This window comes from Cervus canadensis, chromosome 9 (genome assembly GCF_019320065.1).
Source record: "Cervus canadensis isolate Bull #8, Minnesota chromosome 9, ASM1932006v1, whole genome shotgun sequence".
In the NCBI taxonomy this organism is placed as follows: Eukaryota; Metazoa; Chordata; class Mammalia; order Artiodactyla; family Cervidae; genus Cervus; species Cervus canadensis.
The window spans coordinates 60,490,231-60,502,355 of record NC_057394.1 but is presented as its reverse complement, the minus strand read 5'-3'; the positions used below and the strand labels follow the sequence as shown (position 1 = coordinate 60,502,355).

General features: G+C 38.7%; 1 protein-coding gene across 1 annotated transcript in view; it reads left to right on the top strand.

Moving 5' to 3' along the window:
- VWA8 (von Willebrand factor A domain containing 8) overlaps positions 1-12,125 on the top strand; it is a 367,922-nt gene that overhangs the window by 148,585 nt on the left and 207,212 nt on the right. Inside the window, exon 21 of the mRNA XM_043478154.1 lies at positions 7,118-7,194. Within this exon, the coding sequence (XP_043334089.1) occupies positions 7,118-7,194 (77 nt within the window). The remainder of the gene's footprint in view (positions 1-7,117; positions 7,195-12,125) is intronic.

Here is a 12,125-nt window from a genome sequence, read left to right as displayed (position 1 = left end):
AGGCTCTTAACTGCTTAGAACTTAAGTTTGTGTGCTGATCTTGCATGCTCAGATCTGATAGACAGAGTGCCTGAAGAACTATGGATGAAGGTTCATGACATTGTACAGGAGTCAGTGATCAAGACCATCCCCAAGAAAAAGAAATGCAAAAAGGCAAAATGGTTGTCTGAGAAGGCCTTACAAATAGCTGAGAAAAGAAGAGAAGTGTAAGGCAAAGGAGAAAAGGAAAGACATACTCATCTAAATTCAGAGTTCCAAAGAATAACAAGGAGAGATAAGAAAGACTTCTTCAGTGATCAACGCAAAGAAATAGAGGAAAACAACAGAATGGGAAAGACTAGAGAGCTCTTAAAAAAAAAAAAATTAGAAATACCAAGGGAACATTTCATGCAAAGTTGGTCCCAATTAAAGATAGAAGTGGTATGGACCTAACAGAAGCAGAAGATATTAAGAAGAGTTGACAAGAATACATAGAAGAACTAAACAAAAAAGATCTTCATGACTCAGATAGCCACGATGGTGTGATCACTCACCTAGAGCCAGACATCCTGGAGTGTGAAGTCAAGTGGGCCTTACGAAGTATCACTACAAACAAAGCTAGTGGAGGTGATGGAATTCCAGCTGAGCTATTTTAAATCCTAAAAGATGATGCTGTCAAAGTGTTGCACTCAATATGCCAGCAAATTTGGAAACCTCAGCAGTGGCCACAGGACTAGAAAAGGTGAGTTTTCATTCCAATCCCTAAGAAAGGCAATGCCAAAGAATGTTCACACACTTGCACTCATCTGACACATTAGCAAGGTAATACTCAAAATTCTCCAAGCCACGCTTCAAGAGTACGTGAACCGTGAACATCCAGATGTTCAAGCTGGATTTAGAAAAGGCAGAGGAACCAGAGATCAAATTGCCAACATCTGTTGCAGCATAGAAAAAGCAACAGTGTTCTAAAAAAAACATCTATTTCTGCTTTATTGACTATGCCAAAGCCTTTGACTGTGTGGATCACAATAAACTGTGGAAAATTTTCAAGAGATGGGAATACCAGACCACCTGACCTGCCTCCTGAGAAATCTGTATGCAGGTCAAGAAGCAACAGCTGGAACCAAACATGGAACAACAGAGTGGTTCCAAATTGGGAAAGGAGTACATCAAGGCTGTATATTGTCACCCTACTTATTTAACTTATATGCAGAGTACATCATGCGAAATTTGGGGCTGGATGAAGCACAAACTGGAATCAAGATTGCTGGGAGAAATATCAATAACCTCAGATATGCAGATAATACCACCCTTATGGCAGAAAGTGAAGAGGAACTAAAGAGACTCTTGATGAAAGTGAAAGAGGAGAGTGAAAAACCTGGCTTAAAACTCAACGTTCAGAAAACTAAGATCATGGCATCTGATCCCATCACCTCATGGGAAATAGATGGGGAAACAATGAAAACAGTGAGAAACTTTATTTTGGGGGGCTCCAAAATCATTGCAGATGGTGACTGCAGCCATGAAATTAAAAGACGCTTGCTTGCTTCTTGGAAGAAAAGCTATGATCAACCTAGACAGCATTGAAAAGCAGTGGCATTACTTTGCTGACAAAGGTCCATCTAGTCAAAGCTATGATTTTTCCAGTAGTCATGTTTGGATGTGAGAGTTGGACCATAATGAAAGGTGAGCACTGAAAAATTGATGCTTTTGAACTGTGGTGAGAGTCCCTTGGACTGCAAGGAGATCAAACCAATCAATCCTAAAGAAAATCAGTCCTAAATATTCATTGGAAGGACTGATGCTGAAGCTGAAGCTCCAATACTTTGGCCACCTGATGAGAAGAACTCACTCATTTGAAAAGACCCTGATGCTGGGAAAGGTTGAAGGCAGGGGGAGAAGCAGACGGCAGAGGATGAGATGGTTGAATGGCATCACCGACTTGATGGACATGAGTTTGAGCAAGATCCGGGAGTGTTGGTGAAGGACAGGGAAGCCTGGCATACTGCAGTCCATGGGGTCACAAAGAGTTGGACACGACTGGGAGATTGAACTGAACTGAACTGATGCTTGATTGTGTCCAACGCTTTGTCACCCGATGGACTGTAGCCCACCAGGTTCCTCTGTCCATGGGATTTCCCAGGCAAGAATACTGCAGTGGGTAACTGTCCCCTTCTCCCGGGGATCTTCCCAACATGAGAATTGAACCCATGTCTCCTTTGTCTCCTGCACTGCAGGTGATTCTTTAGCGCTGAGCCACTGGGGAAGCCCTGAACTTAAGTTTGCTTTTCTCCAAGACAGAAGAGTTACCTCCCACTGATGTGGCTGGTGTGAGGGTGTGGGTGGTGAAACACTGGAAGGGCGGGTAGGCATGCAGCAGAAGACTCGAAAAACATCAGGTTCCTTCTCTTTGTTGGCCCAACGGGAGCAGAATGTTGCTGGAAGAGGTTTCTACCTCTTTCAGCAAGAGCAAACTATATGACGCCCCTTTCCTTTTCTTCTGTTCTTTCCTCAAATTTTATTTTATTTTAAAATATTTAATAAATTAAAGTATGTTTTCTTCCTGTCCTTAGGGGCTTAACAGAATCATTCCTCCTCCTAACCCTGTAGTCAAAGAGCCGTCCGACTCCTAGCTCTGTAAAGGTCCTTCTTTCTAGTACCTTGTCACAGAGAACATGATGAGACAAAAGAATAATGATAAAAGAAAGCACCATCCTTTTGAGACAATTCATAGTTATTTGATCATCTCTCATTCCATAGGTTCCTTCTTCTTTTTAAAATTTTCGTTCCCTTTTGTTGTTGTTAACTGTTCGTTGCTCAGTCGGGTCCGACTCTTGTGACCCCACGGACCGTAGCCTGCCAGGCTCCTCCATCAGTGGGATTTCCTAGGCAAAAATACTGAAACAGATTGCCATTTTCCCCTCCAGGGGATCTTCCTGACTAAATATTATCTTCCAGAAGAGTCAAGTGTGAGGTAAAAGCTATTTATTTTGTGCCAATTTTTATTAAAGGATACACATTGTATATATAAGGTAATGATTAGTAAGTAAAGATAAATATCCACAGGAACAAAATGAAAATGGTAGCAGATTTATTTTGACAATTGCACATTGGGTAGTTTTTTTGTTTTCTAAACTTCTCGTTGAGAAAAATGAGTATGTGTGGCTTTTGTAATGGAAAAATAAGATACTGTTTATGTATTTATTCAATTAAAGTAATCCTCAAGATTTTTTTGTTCTAGGCGAAAACTGTGATTGGAAAGAACAGATCGCTGTAACTGTCTCATTTTGCTCAGGATATTTACAGAAATTCCTTCCTGGGTTATGGTTTTAGCATTTCCTCGAAGGAATTATTGGAGCTTTTAAAATGAAGCCAGAAATGACCTGATGAGATCTCTGTGTAAGAAAAGTAACTAAACAAATGGTGGACTGGCCAGTTGTAAATCTGGAGGCGGGAGGCCCAAGAGGACCCTTTCTAGGAGTCTGAGCACAGCGATGGGCTGCCTGGAGCAGTGACAGTGAGCCGGAGAGGCAGGAGCAGGTGTGCGAAGCAGGCACCGCAGAGTCCACCTCTCCGAAGTTAAACTGCCTTTTTAATACTAGACTTCCCTCCCTACCCAGAAGAGGCCCCTCGCCTCCCAGTCTCATGTGTCTTTAAGTAGGATCACGTTCCACCTTGTTGCCCAAGACAGAAAGGTTGATTTCTCTCGCCTCACATCCAGCTCATCCTCATATCTTGTAAGTCCTTTCCCCAACTGTCTCTTAAGTATGTTCATACCTCTCAGCTCCTTACTTGAAGCCACCACCATCTCCGGCCTGAGTTTGTTAAGAAGTTTCCAAATGGCTTTCCTTTGCTTTCAGTCTTGTTCTCTGTCCTGTCATTTCACCAGAATGATTTTCCAAAAGTGAAAATCTGATCCTGTTACCCCTCTACTTCAGTGGCCTTTTGGTGCTATTCGGAAACAGACCAAACTCTTTCCCCTGGCTTCCAGGACTGCCAGAGCTAGACCCTGCCCCCTGCTCTAGGCTTGTTCCGGATTATTCCCTTCCTCACTCCTGCTCCTTGACTTCACTTGGACCCATCCAGTGCCCCAGCTCTCTAGTACCCCAAGTCTTTACACATCCTGCCCTCTCCACCTGGAACACTCCGCTTTCTCCTCTTCCCCGTAACCTCTTTAATCCCTTGGTGATTCAGCTGGAAGATCACTGCATGGTGGGACTTCTGAGCCTTTGGTTAAATCTTCAAGACCTTTGGATGTTCCGTAGCAGAACACATGACATGTAAGTTCTCTACATACAAATGAGTTCTGTTCTGAGAGAGCTCATTCGTAAGTCCAATTTATTTGTAAGTACAACAAAGCTAAGGCCTTCCCTGGTGGCTCAGGGGTAAAGAATCCGCCCGCAGGGCAGGAGCTGCGGGAGACCTGGGTTCTCTCCGTGGGCTGGGCAGGTCCCTGGAGGAGGGAATGGCACCCCACTCTAGTGTTCTTGCCTGGAGAATCCCACAGACAGAGGAACCTGGAGGGCTACAGTCCATAGCGTCACAAAGAGTCGGACACGATGGGAGGGATTTAGCACGCACACACAGCAAAGTTAGCCTTGGTACCCAGCGGTCACAATCAGCTGTGTACTGCTGCCGTTATGCTTTTGGACCCCCTGGGCTTGAAATAGAGACTGTACCCTTTACAGTGTGTACAGTAAAGTACACTTACAGAGGATGCATGCACACGGCAGTGTGCACCAGACATCTGAACCCATTTATGTCAGCGGACATGCAAACGCACGTTTGCACCTCTGAATGTTCGCAACCTGAAAGTTTGTATGTAGGGGGCTTGCTGCGTTTTGTTTCATTGTCTGTTTCCTACTGGGTTGTAAGCTATGAGTGTGGTTAGGGGTTGTAGTTACTTTATTTATCATTGTATCCCACTCAGCTAGTACAATACTTAGAACATTAGGTGCTAAAAAGGTTGATAAAATAGACAAAGGAGATATGGAAGGAAGGAAGGGAGGGAGGAAAGAGAAGTGGAGGAGAAAGGAGTGAAAGGAAATAAAAAGGAAGAAGAGAAGAGAAGGAGGGAGGGAGGGAGGAAGAAAGGAAGGCAGGCAAAAGTTTTGCAAATTGAAACTACAGAGATTCTAGTGACGTTTTGAATGAGAGCAGGGAAAAAATACAGTAGTCAAAAACATTCTGAGACTCATTCATTGATCAGCTGGGTATGAGGCCATACTGTTCAGAGTGGGTTAAAAAGAAAGGAGAGTAGGTTTTGGTGGAAGCATGATGAGTTCAGTGTGAACATCTGGTACAGAAGCTCAGTTGACAATTCAGAACAGCAGATCTCATCTCAGCTGGGACTTAGGAGAGATGTGTGAGCTATTTGAGATGGCTGAAGTGCAGGGAGTGGGTCAGAGTCCCAGAGAGAGTATATGGAGCCAGGAGACAGATGAGGCTGGAGTCGGGAAGACTCTAAAATGTGTTAAAAGTAGCACATACCAGCCCCAAATGGAGTCCCGTACTTTAAACTCTAACCACAAAACCCAGGCTTACCTTGATTATAGTTTCAGCCTCTCCCAGAAATGGAGTCTTAAACCAGTAAATGAGGATCACCTGGTCAGCCATGATGAGGTCACTGGCCCAAGAGACCCCTTAGGATAATGACCTGTCACAACCTGCTGTAACAATTTTGCTAGTAGAACTTCCTTGTCCTGCTCCTTTCTGCTTATGAAAGTCTCTTCTTTTGTGCTTCTTTCTATCTGCTAGATTCATGAAACATTGAATAAGGTCAATAAGACTTTTAAAATTTACTCAGTTGAATTTTCTTTCTTTCTTTCTTTCTTTTTTTAACACATTGAAAGAAGACATAGCAAAGGACCCTCTTAGTGGCAGTCAGGGACTTCACATTGCATCCTACATTTATAGGGCATGTAATGGCAACTTACTCCTGTATTCTTGCCTGGGAAATCCCATGGACAGAGGAGGTACAGTCCTTGGGGTCACAAAAAGTCAGTCACGACTGAGTGACTAACACAACACAACAACAACAACTCCTAAAATTGCTCAAGAGGAATGTGAAACCGCAAGGAGGAATCTGTAATCTTGGAAGCGGGGAGGGAGCATGAGCTCCCCACAGTGGTTTTTCATAACTTGTTCTTTTAAGAAACCCTTTTGTGTTTCTGACAGTACAATGCACTTATGATATTTGTTTTTCCCTACGTTTCTTGAATTGAACAGAGCTGATATAATTAACGCACAATTTGTTTGTCTGAACGTATTTATTTAAAATTTTGTGTTTATTGCAACATGCCATTTAAAACCTATATAGCTTTGTACCATGTTTGACGGTGGACAGTGTAAGAAATCAATAAAGGTATTTTTATTGCTACAACATATGTTATAAAATGCAGCTTTTTAAACCACTTCTACTCTTCCCACACAATCCACTTTTTAGAAGTTGTACATCCCATTAATAGAGTGGTTCATCTCTAAGTGAAAACTTTGAACTGGAGCAATAGCATGGGAGTGGATTCCATTTTTAACAGCTTGTCCTCTATGAAAGGACAGCAACCTTGGCGTCAGTAAATTGTGAGAAAATGAGGGCATTTCTAGGAAGAGAAGATATAGTTGAGACTTGTTAATAAACCCTGATTATAATTTCAGGTTTCCAAGGTCTTAAAGGACTAGAAAGTAGGATAAAAGGAGAATAAATTAGTGTTTAATTAAAGCAAAAGAAGTACAGTATTGTATTTATCTTTATATAACTAAAAATCACAATTCTGAAGAGTGGATTAGAAATCTGTTTTTACTCTTCCTTGATTTCCTTTGCTGCCATTCTTTAAATCTGAAATATTCTGGCTCTAATATTTACACCTCAGTGTAAAATGAAAGAGCAGAAAATAAAAAACAAGTTGCAGAAGGCTAAAGATAATTTTGAATTTCCTTTTAAATAAGAAGAACTTAGAGCTAGTGTATTTAGAAGTCAGTTTAAAAAAAAAACTATGTCATAAAAGATGTGCTGTATGTGTTTACTAGTTTGGTTTGCATTAGCAATAAACTAGGACAGATTATCGGTAAGAGATTATTCTGGTTTGTTTTACCTCCACACAAGTTCCTTTTTTGTTTAATGCTTTCTGTGTGATTACAGGGTGTAGGAAAAAACAAGATTGTTGATAGATTCCTTCACCTGCTCAACAGACCCCGAGAATATATCCAGCTGCACAGGTAAGAGGGTAAAACCCACAGCCTCTTAAGAGCTGGTCTAATCATTTATTTTGCTCCTAGTACAATTTTAAAATATTTTCTTAAAGGCCCATTTTTAATATTCCAGTTTATTTCTTTTCCTTCTGCCCTTATCTCTCCTCTCCTTAAAAGGTAATAAAACCATGCAAAATTTATTTTTAAAGTGACTAATGCTTTATAAACATGAATTCATAGATATTTTGTGGACAAAGTGATGAACATTGCATTCAGGGAGTAGTTTTCATCAACATAAAGGCTCTTAAATTAGAAGAAAAGAATGTGGAGACTAAGCTCACTCTCTAACAGGAAGTTAACATAGCTCACAAGGAGAAATAGTGAACCATGTGAATCTCAGGTGTGAGATAAGGAACTCAAAAATATGAAGAAGTAAATTATTACTCTTGCCTTCTTGGAAAACACTTTATGGATTATTTAGTTTTGTGTGGTTTGCTGGTCCAGGGATAGCTTTTAATCAAATAGATTTTCTCAGCATGGATTGTTTTTAGCTTTATCAATGAACCTGTTCTTAATCTTTCTAAAATAAAAAATATGCAGCAGATCCACCAAAAGAGAGAGAAAAAAATTCAGGAGTATACCAAGTAATAAGCAAATTAAAACTAGATTGAATTGTTATTGTTTTAATACCAGGAGATTAACAAAAATATTGTGTAGTGGAAATAACCCTGGATTGAGTTACAAGAATTGGTTTTTGTTTTGAGTCCTTTTACTAGATAATGATGTGTTTTTCAGAGGAAAATATAGAAGAAAAGAAGGTAAAGTTAGTGAACCAAAGCAGAAAGAGAAGAGTACCAGAGTAAAGCTGAGCGATGGTCAAACACTCCCTCTTGGCATTTACACCTCTGGTTGTGATGCAGTCACTGGTACCACATTGGTCCTACCACAGTGCACGTGTGCGTGCTAAGTCACTTCCGTTGTGGCTGAGTCTTTGTGACCCCATGGACTGTAGCCCGCCAGGCTCCTCTGTCCATGGGATTCTCCAGGCAACAATACTGGAGTGGGTTGCCATGCCCTCCTCCAGGGGATCTTCCCGAATCAGGGGTCAAACCTGAGTCTCTTCACTAGCACCACATGACTCACAGACACTGGTAAACGAACAACCACTAGAGACTGGTGAGCTGAACAATTACCAGAGCTCCCACACGGTTAGGAGCCTTCATTAAACTTACTCCTGGGGTTCAAAGATGTATGCTGTGAAATCTATGCTTTAGAAGTAGGATAAATCTGTCCCTAGAGTAAAAGCTATTCTATGCCCCCCTTAATAAGTTTAAAAATAACTCTTGAAAAAAAACAAGGATGTTTGCTATTTAACACTATTTTGTAAGTTTTCCTCATACAAAATGATTTTAAAAATGAAAGGGTTAGATGTTGGGGGGAAATGTTTTGGAAACAATTAAACCGATTCAGAAATAAATTAGCTGCTTAGCTGAACAAACTTACCATTGAATTTTGAAAGAAGACTACAAAATCCAAACATTTAGCAACAGAGTGTTTACAATATCAAGCATTTCATAGACTATTACTAGACATACAAATAAGCAGGAAAACTGGTCAATAGAAATAGACCCCAAAATGACAGATGATTGAGTTAGCAGATAAGGACTATAAAACAGTTGCCTTAAATATGTTCAAGCATGTGAAGGGGGAATCAACATAATGAGGGGATAATTAGGAATTCTCAGTACAGAAATAGCAACCTTAGAGATGCAGTCTCACATACAGGCAATTAAAATCTCAAAAAAAGAAAAGATGGGGGACAAAGACCAGGGCAGAATATTATTTAAAGATGTAATGATGGAAAATTTCCCAAATTTTGTGAAAAGCTTTAAGTCACCAGGAAGCTCAGTGAACCTCAAGCAGGATAAGCAGGAAACCACAGCAAATGTAATCAAGTTGTTTAAAATTGAAAGAGGAAATCTTTAAAACTGCAAGCAAAAATAGTTAAATAAATAAATAAGGCATATTACATATAGGGGGGAAATCATAAAAATGACCACTGACGTGTCATGAGTAACCACAATTCAGTGAAATGGTTGTTTTTCAACAGCCAAAAGAATAAAAAGTTAGTATACATTAGTATATCTGGCAAAACATTCTTTAGAAATGTAGACATTCTTAGATGAGCAAAAACAGAGTATTTTTTTTTTTACCAGCAAACCTGTGTAATATAAGAGAATTGCAGTTCAGTATTCTCTGTGAGCATAGATACAAAAATTCTTAACAAATATTAACAGGTCAAATTCAACAATATGTAAAAAGGATAATGCATCATAACCAAATGGGTTTTAATCCCCGGAATGTAAGGTTGGTTTAACATTTGAAATGAAATAATGTAATTCACTCTATTTACAGCATAAAGGAAGAACCATATGATCATTTCAGTCATTGCCCCTGCCCTGCTGAAAAAAAGCCAACAAACAAAAAAATTTGGTAAAATGCAATGTTCATTCATGATAAAATGTCACAGCAAATTACAAATATCTGGAAACTTCCTCAACCTGTTAAGAGGCATCAATGAAAAACCTATAAGTAACTTGTATTTACTGGTTAAAGAAAAAAAACAACAACTAAATACTTTCCACCCAAGATGGGGGCAAAGGCAAGAATATTCACTGTTCATCATTGTGCTAGAGGTCCTTGCCAGTGCAATAAGGCAAGAAAAAATAATAAATGGCACATGTTTAAATAGAAGAATTTAAATTGTCTTTATTTAGAGATAGCATGATTATGTACATAGAAAATTCTAAGAAATCAAAAAAACTATCACAACTAGTAAGTAACTTAAGCAAGGTCACAGGATACAAGGTCAATCTACAGAATCAGTTGTATTTTTATATAAAAGCAATGGACAATGGGAAAATCATTTAAATACTTATTATAAAACACAAAACATTTAGGAATAAATTAAACAAAATTTGTGTAAATTTTAATTTAATAATTTTAACTGGGCATGACCAGGTAGGTCATCTCAACTCGTAAGCTTTTATACCTCACTTACGTAGCTTCAGAAAACTTTTCCCTATCTTTGTATTTCTCATAGTTCTTCTTTGTATGAATTATGCTTTATATTCTTTTTTTTTAATTTACTATGTCAAGATTACAAGACTAGGTGTTTTTGAGATATAGAAAGAAATAAGAAACATAGTCCCTATCTTTAAGGAGCTGTAATACTGTTCTTATTTGTAATTATTTCAATCTTTTACGTTCTACTGAATCTAAAAAATTAGCTCCTTGTTTCCCTTACCTTTAAGCCTTTCCACCAGTTTTTTCCTTCTACATGGACCAAGTTTGGGGAAAATAATAAAAGAATCAAAATGTTGAACTAGTTTGCTAGTTTTTGCTTAAATAACTTTGATTTGTAACATATCATAGTTCCACTTTTTGAGCCACAAGACACAAAGCAAGACTCGTATTTTACATTTTAAGGATGATACAGTGAGCATTGCAGTTATTCATTCTTAGGAGAATTTGTGCTGTTTTATCTGTTTCATTTTGGTTGTATTGTGTTTAGTCCAGACTGTTTAGTGGTGCCCTTAAAAATATGTCCAGAAATACAGAAGTCACTTTATATGAGATTCCTTTTGAATGATGGGGCAGTTTTTAACTTTCTGTAAATTGGACATTAAAATATTTTTAAAGAAAGATATGTTAGGCTGAGCTAGCTCCACTAATTCTGATTGTGGATTATGAAGTTCACTTAATACAATAAACAAAAAAGGAAGCAAAGAAACATGCTTAGTAATCATCCCTAGTCTGTGTCACCATCACATTCATTGTAAATAGGCCTTTTGGTTATAATTCATTGTCTTAAATAGTTGTAAGAAGTTTTAATAGATCTTATTTTTCTAGGAATTACTCCTTGTCTTCTAGTTATTAGCATAAACTTGTTTATAATGTTGCTTTATGATATTTTGATGTCCTTAGGCCCAGTAACTATATCATCATTTTTACTCCTAGTATTGGTTACTTACCTTCTCTCTTTTTTTCATGGTCACTTTTGCCAGGGAGTTATCAGTGTTTTTGTTCTGTTTAAGCAACCAGGTTTTGGCGCTGTTGAACCTCTCTTTTGTGTGTTTCTTTTCTATTTCAATAACGTCTGATTTTATTATACCCTTCCTTTTATCTTCTTTGAATTTAATTTGCTGCTTATTTTTAAACTTTTTTATATGAATGATTAAATAATTGGTGTTTAACCTTTATATATGTGTTTGAAACTATCTATATTGGAGTCTCTTTTTGATACTCAGTTTTCTCATCTCTGTTGAATAGAAGTGGGCAGGGTCATCTTTTAGGTCTGTATTCTACTATCTTTAAATAGGAAAGAAGAAGACAGTATTCAAGATGCTGTAGAAACTTAAGAAGATTAGAGATAAGGTCATCCCCCATTATTTTTAGTAGATTGGTTTCAGGACCCCATGGGTGCTAAAACCCACAGATGCTTACTCAAGTCTCTTATATAAAATGGTGCAGTATTTGCATATAACTTGTGCACATCCTGTGTATACTTTAAATCATCTTTAGATTACTTGTAATACCTAACACAATGTAAGTGAGTGAAGTCAGTCAGTCGTGTCCGACTCTTTGCCACCCATGGACTGTAGCCTGCCAGGCTCCTCTATCCATAGGATTTTCCAGGCAAGAATACTGGAGTGGGTTGCTACTTCCTTCTCCAGGGGATCTTCCCGACCCAGGGATTGAACGCAGGTCTCCCGCACTGCAGGCAGACTCTTTACCGTCTGAGCCACCAGGGAAGCCAATACAATGTAAATGCTATGTAAACTGTAAATACAGTATAAATGCAGTGTGAATAGTTGCCACATGAAAAATTCATGTTTTGCTTTTTGGAACTTCTGGAATTTTTTGTTGTCCCAGATATTTTCAGTTTGAGGTTGATT